This window comes from Malania oleifera, chromosome 6, assembly GCF_029873635.1.
Source record: "Malania oleifera isolate guangnan ecotype guangnan chromosome 6, ASM2987363v1, whole genome shotgun sequence".
In the NCBI taxonomy this organism is placed as follows: Eukaryota; Viridiplantae; Streptophyta; class Magnoliopsida; order Santalales; family Ximeniaceae; genus Malania; species Malania oleifera.
The window spans coordinates 35,221,092-35,239,911 of record NC_080422.1 but is presented as its reverse complement, the minus strand read 5'-3'; the positions used below and the strand labels follow the sequence as shown (position 1 = coordinate 35,239,911).

General features: G+C 35.6%; 1 protein-coding gene across 8 annotated transcripts in view; it reads right to left on the bottom strand.

Annotated features, from left to right (window-relative positions):
- LOC131158131 (protein LPA3) overlaps positions 1 to 18,234 on the bottom strand; it is a 62,483-nt gene extending 44,249 nt beyond the window's left edge. For 5 of the 8 annotated variants that reach the window (XM_058112761.1, XM_058112758.1, XM_058112764.1 and 2 more), the window contains exons 1-5: positions 17,810 to 18,219; positions 13,901 to 13,931; positions 13,049 to 13,141; positions 12,892 to 12,954; positions 9,043 to 9,154 (exon numbers count right to left, since the gene is read on the bottom strand). In XM_058112761.1, the coding sequence (XP_057968744.1) occupies positions 9,043 to 9,154; positions 12,892 to 12,954; positions 13,049 to 13,141; positions 13,901 to 13,931; positions 17,810 to 18,129 (619 nt within the window). In that variant the 5' untranslated portion in view covers positions 18,130 to 18,219. Of the gene's footprint in view, positions 1 to 9,042; positions 9,155 to 12,891; positions 12,955 to 13,048; positions 13,159 to 13,900; positions 13,932 to 15,323; positions 15,675 to 17,809 lie in introns of those variants that run through there. The other 3 variants (XM_058112762.1, XM_058112763.1, XM_058112765.1) reach the window with 3 other exon arrangements.
- Between the last annotated feature and the right edge of the window lie 586 nt (positions 18,235 to 18,820).

The window sequence follows — 18,820 nt, the reverse complement described above, 5'->3', positions numbered from 1 at the left end:
GACGACTATAAGACCAGTTATGCTATATGGATCAGAATGTTGGGCAACAAATAAACAATCTATCCAAAAAGTGTAAGTTGCCAAGACGAGAATCCTTAGATGGATGAATGGTATAACATTGAAAGATAAATTAAAAAATGAACATATTCGTAGTTAGGCACAGCTCCTATAGAAGATAAGATAAGGGAGGGACAACTCAGATGATTTGGGCACTTTAACATAGGGTACATAATGCGCCAATGAGGAAGAGTGAGTTGGTTAATGTGAGGGGTAGTGGAAGGGGTGGGGGCAGGCCTAAAATAACTTGGAATGAGGTAGTAAGGATTTAATAGCCCTGAATTTGTCGAAAGAAATTGTCCATGATCGCATAAATTGACGGAAAAGGATTCATGTAGCCGACCCCACCTAATGGGACTTAAGCTTGGTTTTGTTGTGTTGTTATAGTGGGTGCCCCACAATAGCACGCATGCAAACCCCCGCCCCCCCCCCCCCCCTACAGTCACGCACACCCCATTACCAAAATTCTCTATTTTTGCTTCTAACCATGAGTTTCAAAATGTGGAGATCAAACCCTAGAAATTCCTTACATCCAGCAAGGTAAGTATATAAAACTTATTTTATAGAATTATTTTTATTTTTGGTTGAATAGCTAATTGTAAGTCTTAAAGCATGTCTAAGGTAATCAAGCTTATTGTTTCATTTATACTATTCTAATAATATCACAAAAAAATGGGAGATTATATTTAATTTTAGTTAAGTAAAAATCATGTAGCAGAGTTTTTCTTATCAGATTTATTGTTTGTGTCCTTGAAAAATTAAAATAACATATTTAATTTACATAAAATAATAAATAGATTTGATTTTAACACGGGTGTTTATCGATCAGATTTATTGTTTTAATGTCCTTGAAAAATTAAAATAACATATTTAATTTATACAAAATAATTAATAGATTTCATTTTAAAACAAGAGTTTCTATTGTCAAAATAATGATAATAATATGAAATATATTTTTTCTCAAATTGAGATATTTTTGTTTGTTAATAATGTAAACAGGTTATTATCTAATATAGAGTATCATATTTTAGACTTTTATGCATACTAAGGGGCCATCATTTTTATTTCAATAATAGCAAAGTAAAAATTTAACTTTATGGTCCAAGGACAAGACAGAATTTATGTTTTAACATCAAGGACTTCAGGAAAATATTTTTGAACAACTAAATAAGAATAGTAATACTAATAACAACAACAACAATAAAAAAAACATCTGCAGTACGCATACATGCACACAACTTGTCCTGACACACAGATTTTCTAATCCATCATTAGGTGCAGATAGTTTTTCAACTGGTGATCCCAGGACAAGCAGTACCCCATAGCTCTGACCTTTTGTTTCTCACTGTGAGCGGATAATAGAGTTATTTTTATGAAATTATTTCTATTTTATGAATTCAAAAAAATTGAGTCATGCAAATTATTTGAAATTTTACTTTTAAATGTTACACTTATATTAGTTATCACTTTGTAATTAAATGTTAGACTGGAAAACTGACAAGAACTACAATATTTCTAGAAAATTGTTATTTCTGTAATTATATAATGTTTACAGGATAGACCTGACTATTTGACCTGCTGCTAAGATTGTGGAGGGCGAGAACCAGCTTGTTGTGTCCCACCAATTTTTCTAATATACCTGATGTTCTGATTTTGGGCCCTATCTACAGAACAAATATTAGATACTCTGGGTGTATACACCGGATCTAACATGATTTTGCCATGTGTAGAAAAAACTACTTAATTTAGTTAAATACATACACATGGCAAAATCATATTAGATACAGTTTATACACTTGGTGTATCTAATAATTTCTCGTATCTACACGCGTATGACTCTGACTCCGTATGTTACATTCTGTTTCTGTTAATCTGGAAATTTGGGAGTCCACTAGGTTTTGTACTCAAATTATTATTTTGTATATTGATCTGAGAATATTATGCTATATGTGATATTTGAATTTTGTCTGCTGATGATGAGATTAAATTTGGTATTCTGGGATGACAACAGAGTTTTATAAAAATTATATTTTATAAGCATATGGTACCTCTTGTTCCCTTTATCATCTATTGATTGAGCATCACGTCATTCCAATCATTTACTATTTGCAAAGTAGGTTGTGTTTAGTTACCCTTCCACTCCTAGTACCAGTAGAGGGATCAAGCTGCAGTATTTCCAGTTTTATATTGTTCAACTGGTGGTCATTGTTCTTTGAATACACTGACTTGTTGGGACTCTTTTGATTAAATTGGTTGGACTTTCATTGATTTTTGGAAGTGTATTACAAAACTATTAACCAGATTTCTCCTTTATTTAGTACCTCACTACATTATTCTCAGAAGAATTTCCTTCGATTATTAATATCTGCTTTGGGCTTGAAAATTCAGATTTTTCTGTAGTCCATCCTGACTTGTTAAGTGGGAACCACTAGGTGGGGTGTAACAATTAAGAACTTTTCTTTATTTTGGGCAATATGGATATTTTAGGAATTTCAATTAATTTAAGGTTGTTTTGGATATTTTTAGTTATTTTGGGACTTATTGTTATTTTAATTGATTTCAGTTCATTTTGTAATTCTTTATTTTCCTCTTTGGGTTAGCTGCCTATAAATATAGGCTTATGAATGTAAGGAGTCATTGATCTGGTTATCGCTCTCCTGCTTCTTCCTTCATCCACTTCTTCCCTGCTCTCTTTCTATTCTCCTCTCCTCTATTTATTTTCTCTTCTCTACCTATGCTCTCTCTAATCTATGTCTATCCATTTTTCCATATCTTAGCTTTCTCCTTTGCTATCCTACATCAATTGGTATTGGAGCATCTCTCATTGCATCCACAAATCCTCCATTGCCACCACCAATCATGGCCCTGTCACAATCTTCTACCCAAGCCATCAGCAGAAAGAAAAGTCAGTGTTGTCTGTCTGACAGGGGAGACAACAACAGAAGCATAGATAGAAAGAGGAAAAGAAAATTATTGCTGCCAACCTGCAATATAAAAGAACTTACAGAAAACACACCCACAAGAGAGAGAGAGAGAGAGAGAGAGAGAGAGAGAGAGGGAAAAAAAGACAGAAAAACATGCTGCTGCTGTTGCTCCAAAGTCTTGCTGCAGAAGAAGTTCTCATCACCAGAAAAGAGTATCTTCATCAGATTCTTCACCAGACCTCACTGTCACAATCACCATTGAATCCCTCAAGAAGCCCATAATCAAAGCCCTTCATCTTGCCTGAAATTCTTTCCACCGTTTTTTTATAATAAAATAAAATGTATTAAGAAAGAGTGGAGAGCAATTACAACCTATGACAGGACAGGAAATCCTCAAAACAGAGAAAAGAAAAAGGCAGAGAAAAATTAAAAACCTAACAACATCTAAATAAGAAAACCCCTCTTTAATCCACTCTGGTCTTCCTTTGGCTTTCTTTTACCATTATCCAGGTATGCAACTGAACCTTTTTTTCCTCCAGGAGCAGACAGCCATGATCCCATCTTGTCCAGCAGCTGTTGAGCTACAACGTCCTTCCAACTAATGTCCCCCACAAAGGTAGGCAACATCCTATTCCCACACATTTTACCAAGGACTACAATTTCAATTCAATGGGAATTTTGATTTTGATTTAAAGAAACTCAGAAACTTATAATAAATTATGGAAATCATGAATGAAACTTTGGGAAATATTTAAATAGATGATTGTGAATAATTCTATTAAAAAAAATTCAAGTATTGCTCTTCAATCTTATTCTAAAATGTCCAAAAGTTCAGCTGCTATTCCCGAAATTTTGGCCGCCAGAAATTCTCGAAATTTCGGTTGCAATTTCACAAACAAGAAATTGAAACCTGATTTCAATTCAAAACCTTCCCCAAAGTAAATCAGGTGAATCAGAAACATACCCAAATTGTCATGAACTTCATTGAATAATAAACCTCCATCACAAACAAAATCACTCTAAAACACACTCATTTTCACATCAATCCGTTTCTTTTTCTCCTCAATACAATTTCCTTCATTGTCATTACCTAAAGCTATCTTTGAACAATTCTGAACTTTCTCAATATTAAAGCTCCCCCTTGTATCTTTTTTCCAAAAACAAAAAAAAAAAAAAAACACTTACCCACTTGTCAAAAGTCTCAGTTATTAACAAGGGAGTTCCTCTTCACTAGTCCCTTGTCTCCCTATCCAATGTGTATACACCTTGGTGGAATCAACCTTTTTGCATGCTTTACCAACTTTCTCCAATCACAGCTCAAATATTTTGGCCTCCAATCCAGATGGACTTCATTTCGTCATGATCAGTTACCATCTTCATGATAGAGGACTGAGGGGATGGGAGAGAGGCTCAGGAAGTGTCATAATCATCATGGCAAGGCAGTTCTTCTATGCACCTACTTTTTCCCCAATTTCTTCCACAAACCAACTCTCAATCAGTTTTCCTAACTTTCCCCCTACTATTTCTGCATCAATTTTGTACCAGAGCTGATTCTGACATCATTTTCTCACATCATGGGAGGTCCTACAGATAAAAATATGTGTTGGGAGAGGAGATATGCCTTCAAGAAAAGAGCTTTGTGATAGAGAAAAGCAGAAAATTTATGTGAATTCTATAGCTTTCAGCAAGGTAATCAAACCGTGGTTGATTATGTTCAAAAGTTTGAAGAAATGACTATCAAATGTGGAGTAGTTGAGGACGAATGGATGATGTCATGAGGTCTGAAAACAAAGTCAAGAAAACAACTGCTGATAGGCTCAATCAGACATCAAAAGTTGCCAAGACAAGTTAAAGAAAAAAAACAGTGATCATGAAGGCTTAGAAAACAAACAGAGAAGCCTATACTGCAAGGGAAATTTTCAGAAGGCATCCAAATGTATAAGCAGAAATCGCAATTCAGATTCCACAACAAGAGCAACTAATTTTTAAATTTATGCATTTAGGAAAGGGATGTATAGCATGCATATAGGTCATTAGAATTAACAAAATAATGCAGGGAATGACCCATTGGCCCCTTCCATGTACTGTTACATGCCTTTTAAAGTCTATTACTTTTCCAACATTGGGCTTATTCATGACAATTGATAAATTCATCATCTTCATTGAATCCTTCAATCAAGCATAATAAGGGCATGGCAGAAGTATTATCATCAACATTGTGATCACAGTAATTCCAATTTGGCTGACATTGAATTATACTCCAGGATGAAGAGTTGCTTAAGGTAAGGTAGAACGTGATACAGTAGGGGGCAAGCGAGGTTTGGGTCAAACCACCAACCTGAACAAACCAAACACTTAGGTTGGTTTGGCTTAAGTTCAAAGATTGACATGGTTACACTTTGAAATTTTTGCAAAGCCAATGGTTGGGTTAGGGTTGAAGTTTCAAGCATGTGAAAAACAAACACAAATCACCAAATTGGCACATACATACACAGACACATAAATACACATACAAAGTTGTTAGAATCTTATGATTTGCAAGTCGATTCATAAGTTTCATACCAATTCCAGCCCCATATCAATTTAAATCTCACTAGAGAATCAAAAAACAACCAAAGTTGCCAAATCTATCTATTCAACCTGTGAATCTAATGATGGATCTGAATCCATCTATCGCATTATTCTAGGCCTGTTGACAAACCCGAGTGGTTTAAAACCCCAAAAACAGCAAGTCTTTCTTTATTGCTTTTATTTTTATATGATTACCTTCCATTCCTTGTCTACATCAATTATGTGCTAAAAAAGAGGAGAAAATAGAACTTTAGGTCTTATGTTGCCTTCACCAAACAATTCTTCATTCTTGGATGAGTATAGTGTACAACTATTAAGAAGAGGAGAACATTCATCAGCTAAGGTGGTAATCTTGTTCTGTTGCATTGTTAAGATTCAAAAGTTGGTTTTTTTTTAGTAGTTTATTCAATTATTATCTGTTGACGCCAAAAATAGAACCTAAATCTCTATATCCACAGATTGTGGCGATCAAGATCTTAATTTTCGATTTTGACCCAAATTTCGAAGCTCCAAAAGTATGGAAATTTCGACAGAAATTTCGATTTCGATTTGAAAAAATAACAGAAATTAGTAGTAAAACATGGAATACTTTGTGAAATTTTAGAAATGATTGATAGACATAATAATGTAAGTGTTAGGACTAATATATTGCAAGTTAAATACATCTATGTTGTGTATGAGGTGGAAAAGTTGTAATATAGTATGTGTTACAAATATATTTGTAAAATAATATACATTAAACATATTCAGTTGAAACAAATGCAATTCATAAATCATTTAAATATTATTTATTATACAAATAATGATAATGTAGACATGAATGGTTAAATAAAATGTTACTGTAAGTTTATTTTTTCATATAATTTCAAAAGCACTTGTAATAATCTTTCGTTTCAATAAAAATAAATAAAGAGAGAAATTTCACACACTCCTAAATATCTCATTTGAATTTTGAGCAAATTTCAGTGTATAGTTAAAATTTTGACAACTTTCGCTAAAATATCGAGATTTCAATAAATTTTGAATGATTCGTTGAGATTTCGACGGAAATTATGCAAGATGGAAATTGTCTACCATTTGAATTTCGAGGGTGACGGAAACCGGAAATTTCTAAAGAAATTTCAACAATTTCGTGGAAATTTAAGACCATGGTGGCGATCGCCTAAAACAATGGAAAAAAGGAAGAGCTTTGGTGGCCTCTGAGGGCCTTCTACAATGCTCAAGTCAATTTTTGAGATAGAGTATAGGTAATGTAATTAGTCCCCTTATATAGCATCTTAGAGCGAGCCCCAACGTAAGGCTCCCTTGTCCCTTTTATATGGTTCCTCCAAGGGATTAAACACCCCAAGTTGATGTGGAATGAGCCTTGATATTAAGGGGTTACACCTTCATAATGTCCAAAATTGATGGGCAGGTTACTGCCCGCATAATGACCACTACTAAATAACAGGCATGGGCTTTGGGGATGCCCCCTGGATTCCTCTCCAATTAATAAGACAAGGGTTAATTTTAACCCCATCATTATCATTTTTTTAAAATTAAATTTTTTTTCTTTTTAATTAGAGAAATAAAATGCATATATTATGATTTTTTTTAGTTGTTGATGAACACCAAAAACTCAGTTTTTATTGTTTTTTTCTTGATTCCCTCCTCAAACAACAAAGAGTTCATATTCTTCACTCATCCCCTTACTTTTTTCCATTTAGGGGAAGCATACACATGAAATCTGATTTTTTTTTTTGTTGTCAAAATTTAAATGTGTTTTACTATTTTGCTTGTTGCTCATATATGCAAGTCACTTGAAATCATTTTTGAAAATTTGGACCAAATCTTATGACTTGATACAATTCTTGATTCCCAAAATTAGAATGTTGATTTATGATTCAAATCTCAATTTGACAACTATGCACGCATACATATATCTGTGTACATACATGTATAACTATTGTAAATATCTCTCTTAAATATTTTTAAGTATCTCATACATAATATAACTACATGCCATGATTTTATTGGCCAAAATATATAAGGAATATGAAACATGAAATTATCACTAACTTGTGGAGCTCATGACTTTGATATTGGGACTTTTTTTCATTTTTAAAAGATTAAGGTTATCCCTGGCATCGTAATGCACTTAAGTTCATATCAAATGAGATATTGTATGTTTTAGTATGTTAACGTATGTTTTCAAATACACCATATTGAGTGTTTTAACTATATTTGTGCACTATGTGCGAAATTGCATAAATAAAGCCTTAATTTAATTAAAAGAAGTTTAATATCTAAATCACTGACCCAAACCAACTCAAAACTGTCAACATTCTGTTTGAACAGTTCACAATTTAGTTCACTTATGATTCAGTTGTGGTTCAGAATTTTTCCAAACTATGGAAGATCAATTTGGTTTTGGTTTCCTAAGGCAGATAGAGCAGCAGAAGCAAATGAGATAGAAGAAGATTTTAATGAGGTAGATAATGAAGACGGGACTGAATAGGGGATTAAGACAGAAAAATAGACTGATGCAGCACCTAACGCATATAAAATGGGGGAAATTACCATTCTGGCTACAAACAACTCCTCCAATCCTGATAGTCCAGCAAGCAGTGAACTGTGAAGATGATAGAAATGATAACCTGGATGGAGGAGCCAGTAAGAAGAGAAAGGTACCTCACTACCTATCCTTTAATCCCAAAGCCAACACTAACCAGATTAAATTTGAGATTGAAATGAAAATCATAGGCAAGGAGCAATTCAGAATGAAATACGCAACTATTCTTTCAAAATCAACAAGAACGATAAGGTGAGGTTAGCACCTAAATGCATGACTGGAAATATAAATGGAGGGTACAGGAGTCATGGCTGCGAACCAATAAGAATTCACGAAATCACTAGTAGCCCCACGCAGACTTTTATAATCAAGAAGATATCCTCAAAATGGCTGGACAAACACTGCTTGGGATATGTTAGGAGCTACTCTCAGTTGGAAGTTGAGAGAATTTAAGAAAACAGTAGAGCAAGAGCTTGGTCAGGAGTGCACAGTCACAAAATGCCAGAGGGCCAAAGATGAGGTAGACACTCAAATCATGCAAGTTAACTTCATTAGGCAGTATGGATGCCATGTCATCATGATCATCATCTACATCAACTGATAACTGCTACACAAGCATTTGTGCCAGCACAAGAACTTTTGATTGAACATTTGAACCCCATGTTGGGGAATGACCATGAATTATAACAATGTACAGCATCAAGGACTCAAATAGAAAATTTTTCTTCTTTAAACCAAGGTAGAACATTTGAAATGGTTGAGCGACCAAAATGGGTATTTAACTAGTTAAAAAGAGATGTTATATATTTGTTGATGTTTTTACTTTTCTAGATATAATTTTACATTTAATGTCTTTTATTAGTCATTTACAGAAGATAAAACATGTTGAGTTTCTCAAAATATTAAAAACACTAAAGCATGAGATTTTTTGGAACAAACCTTCATTATCATCCTCAAAATCAAAATCCAGGGTGTTCCTCATAGATTTGAAGAATGCAGTGATTGGACCACTTGGAACATCATCCAGTGAACCTATGGTCACCCCATCAATCTGAAACAAAAAGAATCAAAAACTGACATCAAGGTAAATGTTCAGAAAACTCAATGAAATATTCTCCAGATTCTGAAGTCCTAGGGGGAAAATATTGAATTATTGATACAGAATATTAAAAAAAAAAAAAACCAGCCCCATATGTTGCACATGAACAAAAAACCCACGACAATAGACAAGGAAAAGAGCTTCTAGTCAGGCCTAAGAACTTCCTTCCCTTCTTCCAGCTGAAAACCAAGCCCTTTTGACTCCTTTAAAGGCAAAGGTGTGACACTCCCTCCTTATCTCTCCTGTGATCCTCAGCCCAGCAAATCCCTGTTTAAGGAAGTTGGATGCCCATAACCTAGCAGCCCCCAAACCATCTGCAACACAGAAACTGCCCTCCCTTACTCTAACCAAACTGATAGGGAAGTAGCCAACTCTGAAACTTCATCAAGGAGGCTGTGTGATAATCAAGATATTTGCAGAAAACCCTCTTTAACACCTCCACCCAAATTTAGCCTTGATCGCAGTGTGTGATAAGGCTATCTTGGACTACAACCCAGTGGACACACAATCACCAAACTTTGAGGAATTCAGATGCATTGACAGTGATACTGAGCAGTTAAAATACCAAGTGTCTAATTGGGTTCTCTGAAAGGTCAACATAATGAGCAAAGCCATTGGAATCACATTGGATGGGTTAGAGGAAAAAGCTATTCGTCCATTTGAGGAAATAGAGAAAAAGAGGAGAGAGGAAGCCAAACAAAACCATAAAAGAGGAATGTTAGTAACAGCAAATAGAAAGATAGAGCAGGGAATTGAAGAGTTGGAATTTTCGGTACACTGAGACAGGAATATGAGTTTTTCAGACCCTGAATAGGTTGGCTGCAGCAGAGGCTATTTGCTGGCTGGACCTATGACCTCGAGACTTCTTTCTTGGAATGTTAAGGGACTCAATGATAAAGCTAAAAGGTCTGTTGTAAGTTCTTTCTGAAAGAATGAAAGGAGAGATGATCTGCTTGTAGGGAACTAAGTTTAATACTCATGACAAGAACCTCATCACCTATTTGGAGATACAGCATAAGCAGCTGGATTTACCTATGGGCCACTGGCAGTGCAGGAGGCTCCTGGTTATATGGAAGGAAAACCCAGTTCAATTAGTTGAGTGCACAGCCAGAGCCTTCTTCATGTGCTGCCTCTTTATGAAGTTGGATGACAGCTCTCCTGGCTTTTTATCAGTGTGTGCAGACCAGGCGAAGGACCATCTAGATGCTTATTTTGAATGAGCTATATGAAGTTAGAACAAATTGGGATGCTCCTTGGGTTATTGGAGAGGAATTCAACATGGTGCTGTTCTCTCACAAAAGAAATAGGGGAATATTGGAGAATACAAGCATGAAAGATTTTAGGGACTTTGTTAATCTGAATGCTCTTATTGACCTCCCTCTCACTGAGAGCCCTTTTACTTGGTCCAACTCAAGAGAGATCCCCACCTTTCTTGAGAATTGAAAGGTTTTTAGTCTTGACAGGCTGGGAGGAATACTTTTCCAAGGACACCCAAAAGATTCTCCCTAGGCTTACCCCTAATCACTTCACATTCTATTGAACACTGGAGGAATAAGTGCAGACCAACTCCTTTCCACTTTCAAAACATGTAAGCTTCTCACTTTCAAATTGAAAGAAATTAAAGGAAAACTCAAATGATGGAACACCTTTGGAGATATCCATCTGAAGAAAGAAGTCATTCTGAGGAAAATTCAGGATCCTGATGTTGAAGAAATTTTTCAAGGTCTCAATGACGGAGGCAAAACAAGAAGGATCCTCTTGCAAAATGAATTATCTGATATCATTTTTTAATCAGAAAAGGGACAATTTATTAATAAGGGAAAAGGCATCAAGAGGATGCCACCAAAATACAACGAAGAAAAAGAAAACATTACAACTGTCACTGTAAGGTGTCAAGAAAATCAAGAATTACATAGATGTCCATCCCAATTATCTTACTGTGCCAATTCAAAATCATAGCTAACCACCGATCTTTGACAACATGCAGAGAAGACATTCCCTCAAAAAGCGCTTCTGCTCCTTTCCCTCCAAACAATCCAGAAAAAAAGCAAGGGAATGAGGAAAAGGGATTTCCTTCCGACCTTTTTTGCTCAGATCCCAGCCCAAGCCCATAATTCACCCTCCATCGAAGCTGCAGTTACCCACCCAAGATCTTTGAACACCCTTGCTTGACCTTCCAACAAGAGACGAAAATCCCTGCAAGAACCATGTTGCAGCAGCTGATGAAAGTCTTACCCATCAATTGCGTAGCTGATTCTTCTTAAGAACGAACAGAGCTGCCACCTTCCCCACTTTATCCAATCTCAGATTGAAGGATTTCCCTTTGATCTGGACTGTACGAACCCCCACCATCAAGATCTACCAGCACCATGACACAGTGCAATATCAAAATGAGAGATGAAAAGGTTTTTGTGCATGTGAGGAAACCATCACAAGAGCAACTTCTTTTTTGTTTTTAACATACTTACATTAAACGTGGGGCAACAAGACTATAACCCAGGACCTCCTGGCAACCATGGCTCTGATACCATATTAAATTAACACTTTACCTAAAAGCTTAAGCTATTAGGTTGTTGGCCAAAAACGTATATCAAGCCTTACCACCCATGATTGGGAGCTCAATTTTTTTTGCTGATTTATACGGCTGTTTATAAAGAAATGTCTCTAGAGGAATCCAAATGGGTCATTTAAGGAAGCTCAATAAAAAGGCTATTTCACAGTTCAGTCCATTCCTTTCAGAAGCAGTAGGAAAACCCCACTGAGGCCAGGCTTAATTTCCCATGGAAAGATGTGCCAGTCAAAGTAGCTTTTCTGTTTGGAATGCAACTTTAGGGAAGATCCTCACTCTTAATAACCTTCAGAAAAGAGTTTCATTTTTGTCAAAAGATGCTTTTTATGCAAAGAAGATACTGAAACAGTAGTACACTTACCACTCTACGGCCCCTGGACCAGAATTTTTTGGAATCTGCCACTGCTCTTATGTGACAGTGAAGGTCACTGCTGAAACTGGGGGAAGGAAAATCTGAGCAAGGAAGGATATACCTATGAACAGAAAAAAGGGGGAAAAATTCATGCCCTTAATGTGGAGACAGAGAAATTCTAGAGCTTTTGAAGGGACAACTACTACTCCCACAATCCTCAAAGATATATGGCTTACAGCTCTTTCAAGTTGGTTTAGCCAGCGGTAATGCCAGAGATGCACACAATTCTTGACTTCTTCGATACCCCTATCACACAAGGCCTTTTTTTTTTTTTTTTTGGTTTCTCTCTTTCCTTTGCTTGTACATGGGTGGCACCCCCTTGGTGCCCTATTTATGAGATCTCTCTTTACTGGGGAAAAAAAAGACAAGAAAAAAGAAAAAATAATGAATTCAATAATAAACATTAAAATTAAAAATAAATTAGTAATATTCTTAAATTTTCATCACATTGGCAGTAATATAATCTGAGATGAACACATTTATTTTCCAGTACCATATGTTTCATCAATATTTAGAGGTCAATTGGCTTGACCACTCATAAATCTCACACCAACAAAACTCAACCCATGGATCAAAAAAATGGCACGCATTAACAGAAGAGTGCCGTATCTGAGAAATGAATGCCCAGCATCTACTATTTAGAGAGCACCCAAAGACTCTACACCCAAGAGAAACGTAATACAGGCCAATTACAAGCTAATTCATTACCGAGTCAAAAGCCGCTTTGAAAAGTTCAGAGGCTCTACGCTTCTCTGGCTTATCAGGGAACACCTGATGCCAATAAATGTTATCAGAACTCATATCTTCAGATGAAAAATAAGAATTAGGATATATAAAATAAATAAATAAAATAGCCTCTTCTTACAATGCAAGCCCTGGTTTCCCTTCTTTCCTGTAGCTTCTTAACAACAGCCAATGCTAGCTGGATGTTGGCATCAATAAACTCATCTGAAGATCCCTTCACACATTCAGATACTCAATAAAAACAAATATCTAATTTAATACATATTATACACAAGCAAAACCACTTTCACTAATAAGCTAGAATCAAAAAATATTCACAATGTCTTATCATAAACAATAAAAATAAAAAAGTAAAAAGGAAAAAGAAAAGAAAATGTGATAATTGAAATTATGTACTCGGATTCCATAACTAACACATTTATCCAAAGCACAAGCTAAATTTTTTAGGAGAAACTATGGCCATTGAGAATTGCAATAATACAGTGAATGAAGATCTTTTATATTAGCCAGCTAAGGAACTTGAGAGAGTTAGGTCTGTCCTCTTTGGAGTTGATTTGTGTTATGAGGTTTAGGGGATTAGGGAGGGGAAGTAGAGAAAGGCTTTACAGTGATGCTCATTTATGGCTATTTCGAGGGGTGCCAGATTCTTTTACAGAAAGGCTACTTCTCTCAAATTGAGTTTTGGAGTAGAGTGGTTTTTCTTACTTCATTGTGGGTTTCGGCTAATGTTTCTTCCAGCATTTACCTCTAGCAGATTTACAGCAGGATTGGAATGCTTTGGTCCAGTAAAACTGTTCTGTAATTTGTTGTTTTCTTTTGGATCTTCTGTTTTGCTCTTTCCCTGGTATTCTTGGAGGATATCTTGTTCTCTCTATCTTCTTTTTCTTCCTTTTGTTGTACTATTCTTTTCATTCTCAAATAAATTTCTTTTTTTATTAAAGAAAGAAAAAAACAGGAGAGCTAAAAGAATTACCTTATAGGAAGAAATATTGGTAGGCAAGGGCCTGGAGATGCAATTAAATAAAAAAATACCAAAGAAAAAAAAACAGATGTCAAAGAAAAAATAGCAACCCATCCAAAATCCTCAGCAATAAAGTAGAAGAATAAAGAATCATTTCTACAGAAGAGGAATTCTAGGAGGTGAACAGAGTTCAAAAGCCCAGACAGAATAATGGTGCATACAGATTCCAAACTTGTAAGGTAATCACCCGCTTATGTCAACTTTTTATTATACATGCATACAATTAGTAGCTAGCAAATAATTTCAAAAAATACAACAAACACAATCCACTTACAAAAAAAAATTCAAATTTATTCAGAAAACTCTTTTAAAAAAAAAAAAAAACACAGGCTTTACCATGCATTGCATTTCCCAAAAAAATTCATTTTTCACTTTTCAATATTGAGTCACTCAAAATTCCTGCCAAAATTCACTGCTACCACAGAGATCCAAATTTTTTTTATGATGCTTCTCGATTAGTTTCTGAATGCAGTTTTATTCCACAAGGCATATATAAGGATCTCAACTTTTCAAATGATAAAATGCATAAAGGGGTGAATAGCATGAAAGAACTTGAAATTAAGTCAAGTAACAATATTTTCAGCAAAGAAATCATGTCACAAATTATGACAACTAAATGACTTGCCTTGGTGCTAACCATACGCACATTAATTTGTATTCGCATCGCAACACTAACAATAAAATGTGTGTATGGTTAGCATCAAGCGTCAAGACTATTTGTAACTTTAAGTTGACTTGGGATGGGTAGAAGTAGTCTCGATGATAATCCTGTAGGAAATCTCAAACAAAGCTAACACATTGCATCCTGATTTTCTCTATCCCTTCCTTACCTCCTCTAATATGAATCCTGTCACCTCCCTGCCTTTCTTCCCCCTTCTGCAATTTTTACGATTTCTGCAATTCTAACCCCCAATTTGGCTGGGCACTACCTTGTACAATAGTGCAACTATCCCTACATCACCAAGGGGGCAAGCATAAGATCCTAATGTCACACCGAAATTTACCATTTCCACCACTCTCCACCACCTCACTAGTCACCATAAAGGTGCTTGCACTCGAATTGATCGAACATATTTTTGGCACACCCAATAGGACTTACTTTGTTGCTAGTTACCAGAAGTGGGGGACAAACTATCAATGAAGACAATGTGCTGCAAATATTGGCTAGACTCACTAATGTTGATCTAGCAGTGATTTGACAACAAATAGTTAAAGAAAATCTTCATTTAGTTGGTCACAACTCTCATACATTAGGGACCGCAATGGAGAGAACGGTCTACAATTTAAAGGTTGCAATGAGATCCTGGTTGGAGAACATGCAGAAAACATATTCAGAGATACAGGGTCTACAAAAGAAACTTCTGCCACTGCTCACCCTCAAATGTTTCCATGTGTGGTGAACCATCACTCACAATTATTGTGGTCTAGAGGGGTTTAGCCAACCTACTCTTTGTCAAGTAGACATTGGGGAGCAAGTATAGGCCACTCCACACTCTCCTTCTTGCTGAACCTTCACTTAGGATGAATTTGACCAAACTCAAAAGCATAGGGGGCATCAGAAAATCTTTTTACAAAAATCGTCAGCTATAAGGATTATGAGAATCTTCTAGTTGACTACATAGAAAAGGACAAAGAGCCCGAGCCCACCATTGATGAAAATTCTGGGGACTCTTTAGTGCCAATTGCCCTGAGGAGAGAGAAGATTCCAAACCTCAAGCATGAATAAAGTATGAAGAAATTGAGAACTCTTGTAGGAAGGAGGAATTAAAGCTCGCCAATGCTCAAGGTTCTAGTAATCTTAAGAGAAAAAGCTACCTCAAAGATCATGGGATCTCAAGAAGGTCGATGGTATAAGCCTGAATCCTTTCAAGGCTTGTATAATTAAAGAAAAACTTAATTTTGATGTGGGTAAATTGGTTGGGGAAATTATCAAGCAGGGTGAGAATCACTCCTTGGATTGGCCCAAGCTGGTATAGGATGATCAGACTATGTCCTTAATTCATGATTGGTCAAAATGTGCTCCAAGGAATTCGACCAATCAAGATAACATTCATCCTAAAAAATAAAATAAAGTAAAATAAAATTGAATATTCTTCAAGGCCGCAGCCTATCATCAATGATACATACATACATACATGCATACATATATATATATATATATATATACGCACACACATATTACATGATTCTTATTTTTTATTATCATTATTGTTATTATTTTTATATATAAGCTATGAATCACAAGCCTAAGTATGATGAGATCCCAAGACCACATGGCCAAGGTCCAATGTTCGGATGTGAGCATACTTAAGGAGTTATGGCTACCCTCCTTTCATAGGCAATAATTGCCCTCAAAATAGGTAACGTGGAGGGCATTATTTGTGCAATTTTTATGCACCCTCCAAAGATGCAATGTAGAGACTGAATAATCGGCCACATAGCACATAGAAAGCCAATGCACTTGGGGTATTTCACCCAAAGTTGACATCTTTACACCAGTTAAATACTTTATCCATAGAATAAAAAAGTTCATAGGCATATCTATTTCTTCATATTTCAACTTCAAGAAATTGAAAGAAACTTCAGAAATGGAAGAAAATGGGAAAAGTGAGGAAGAAATAGATGTAGAAATAGAAACAACTTTCGAAGAAGAAGACTAAAGAGGAACAGGAGGGATATAGCGAAGAAGATCATTCTCCTTCCTTTTTTCCTAAAGAAAAGGAGGATCTAGACAAAATTCTCACCCAATGACACAAATGTCTCTAGTCATTGACCATTGCTCAAAGTGTTACAAGATTAGCAATGGACATAAACTAGGGTTACAAGATTAGCAATGGACATAAACTAGTGTTACAAGATTTGCAATGGACATAAACTAGGGCATAGGGAAGAGAACTTGCATGGTCTCAAGTACCAAACTAGGGTGTAGAGTCCTAATCCATGCAAAGCCTCTAGAGTCCCAAAGGAAAGAATTTATTGGTCAAAGACACAATAAATGTCAGCATCAATATGATCCTTTTACGTTAGGAAGTTGTTTGAATTTGTTCTAAGGATAGGATTGTTTATTAGCAAGGTTTTATGCAAATGTTGGGAGGCCATTTGTAACCTTTGAGTTGGCTTGGGAAGGGTATTAGTAGTCTCAATGATAATCTTGTGGGACATATCCAAGCTAACAATTCAACCAACCCAATAGTAATACAATCAACCATAGTGCCCTAACTCCTTGCATCCGTACTTCCTTACCTCTAATTTGAATCATGTCACCTCCCTCCTTTTCTTTCCCATCAAAAGATTTCCGTGAGTTCTACTATTCTAACCAACCCCCGCCCCGCCCGGCCCCATCCCAATTTTGCAGTACTACCTTGTACAATAGAGCATTGGTCTCTACATCTATGACAGGACCTGGCATTAGATCCCAATATCAATCCCAAATTTTACCATCTCCAGCACTAATCACCACCTCACCACACTTAGAAGAGATGCTTAAGAGCAAATTGGTCGAACAAAATTTAATAAGAACAACACTTCCTGTTCATGTATCCTTGCTGTGTTCGGTATGCAGGTGCCTATCTAGTGAATTTCTCGTTTAGTAATTGGGATTTGCTCCATTCCATTGAAAACAAAGAAAAGACTGAAAAAAACTTACTCTACAGCACCTTCTTTTGCTGAGCTAATCAAACTGCCCTTTATCTGCCCTTAATAGCCACTAAATAGAGGCAAAAAAGCACTAATTGAGAGGTGGGTATTGCTAGAATACATTTCCAAGTTGAATTCGCAAAATGGGTATCTACTATCTTAAAAAAGAGACTGAAAAACAAAATTGAACTGAAAATCAAATGCAATAAGGGGTAAAAAAACTACGGGAAATCAATCTCGAGACGGGTCTTTCCGTCTTCAAGAGCGTAAGCGAGAGAATTCGCGGCATCAGTGACGAGAACTTCATAGGTTTTGGGCTTGTACACTGACACTCCAACTTTGGGGTCATAATGGGGTCGAGCTTGTTTCTTGCAGCACTGTATCTGACCATAACAGAACCGCGGAGAGTTTAAAGAAGTAGAAAGGTGGAAGGGTTGTTGATTGGGGATGAGAGAAAAGGAAGAGATGAGAGAGAGAGGAGGGGCAGAAGGACGAAGGCTGTGAGGGGGAAAGAGTGAGTGGGACGAAGAGAAGGCCATTGTCATGGTTAGCGCGGGGGCCTGGTCTTGATAAGGAATGAAGGACGGGAAGGAAACCAAAACGGGATAGAAGATGGAGAAGCTGAGTCCAACGAACCCATTTTCTTGGATGGGGTAAAAGAGTTCCAAGAACGACTAGCCCTCAACCATTAGTTCTTCCATAACGACTTTGAGTACATTTTAAAAATTTCATTGCGACTGGCACAATATTTGAACTTCTCGGATGACTTCTTTAGTCATAATAAATTAATAATGATTCCTAAGAGTATAATACTTAATTCAAATCTAATTTTGTGAGTCAATTATAAATTGAACTTGAACCAGTCACTAAATAAAAAATTTAAATTATTTTTAACTATTTAATACCTAAAATTTGAATGTGATATTTTTCAATTTTAACCTTCTCAAATCTTAAGATTAGAAATATTTTATAAAATTAATTGGCAATTACATAAACTAAAATTTTTAATTTAACATAAATCATACTTATTATATATTTAATTAATAATTAAAATAAAAAATATTACAATTTATTATTTTACAAAATTAAAATTTATTTATTTAATTTAAATCACTTGGACATTGAGATTTTTGTCATTTTCATTTTTTATAAATTATAAATTAAAAAAAAAGATCTCAAAATTTGAACCAATCATGTTTTCATATCTGATTCTATCAAAGGAATTTAAAAAAAAAA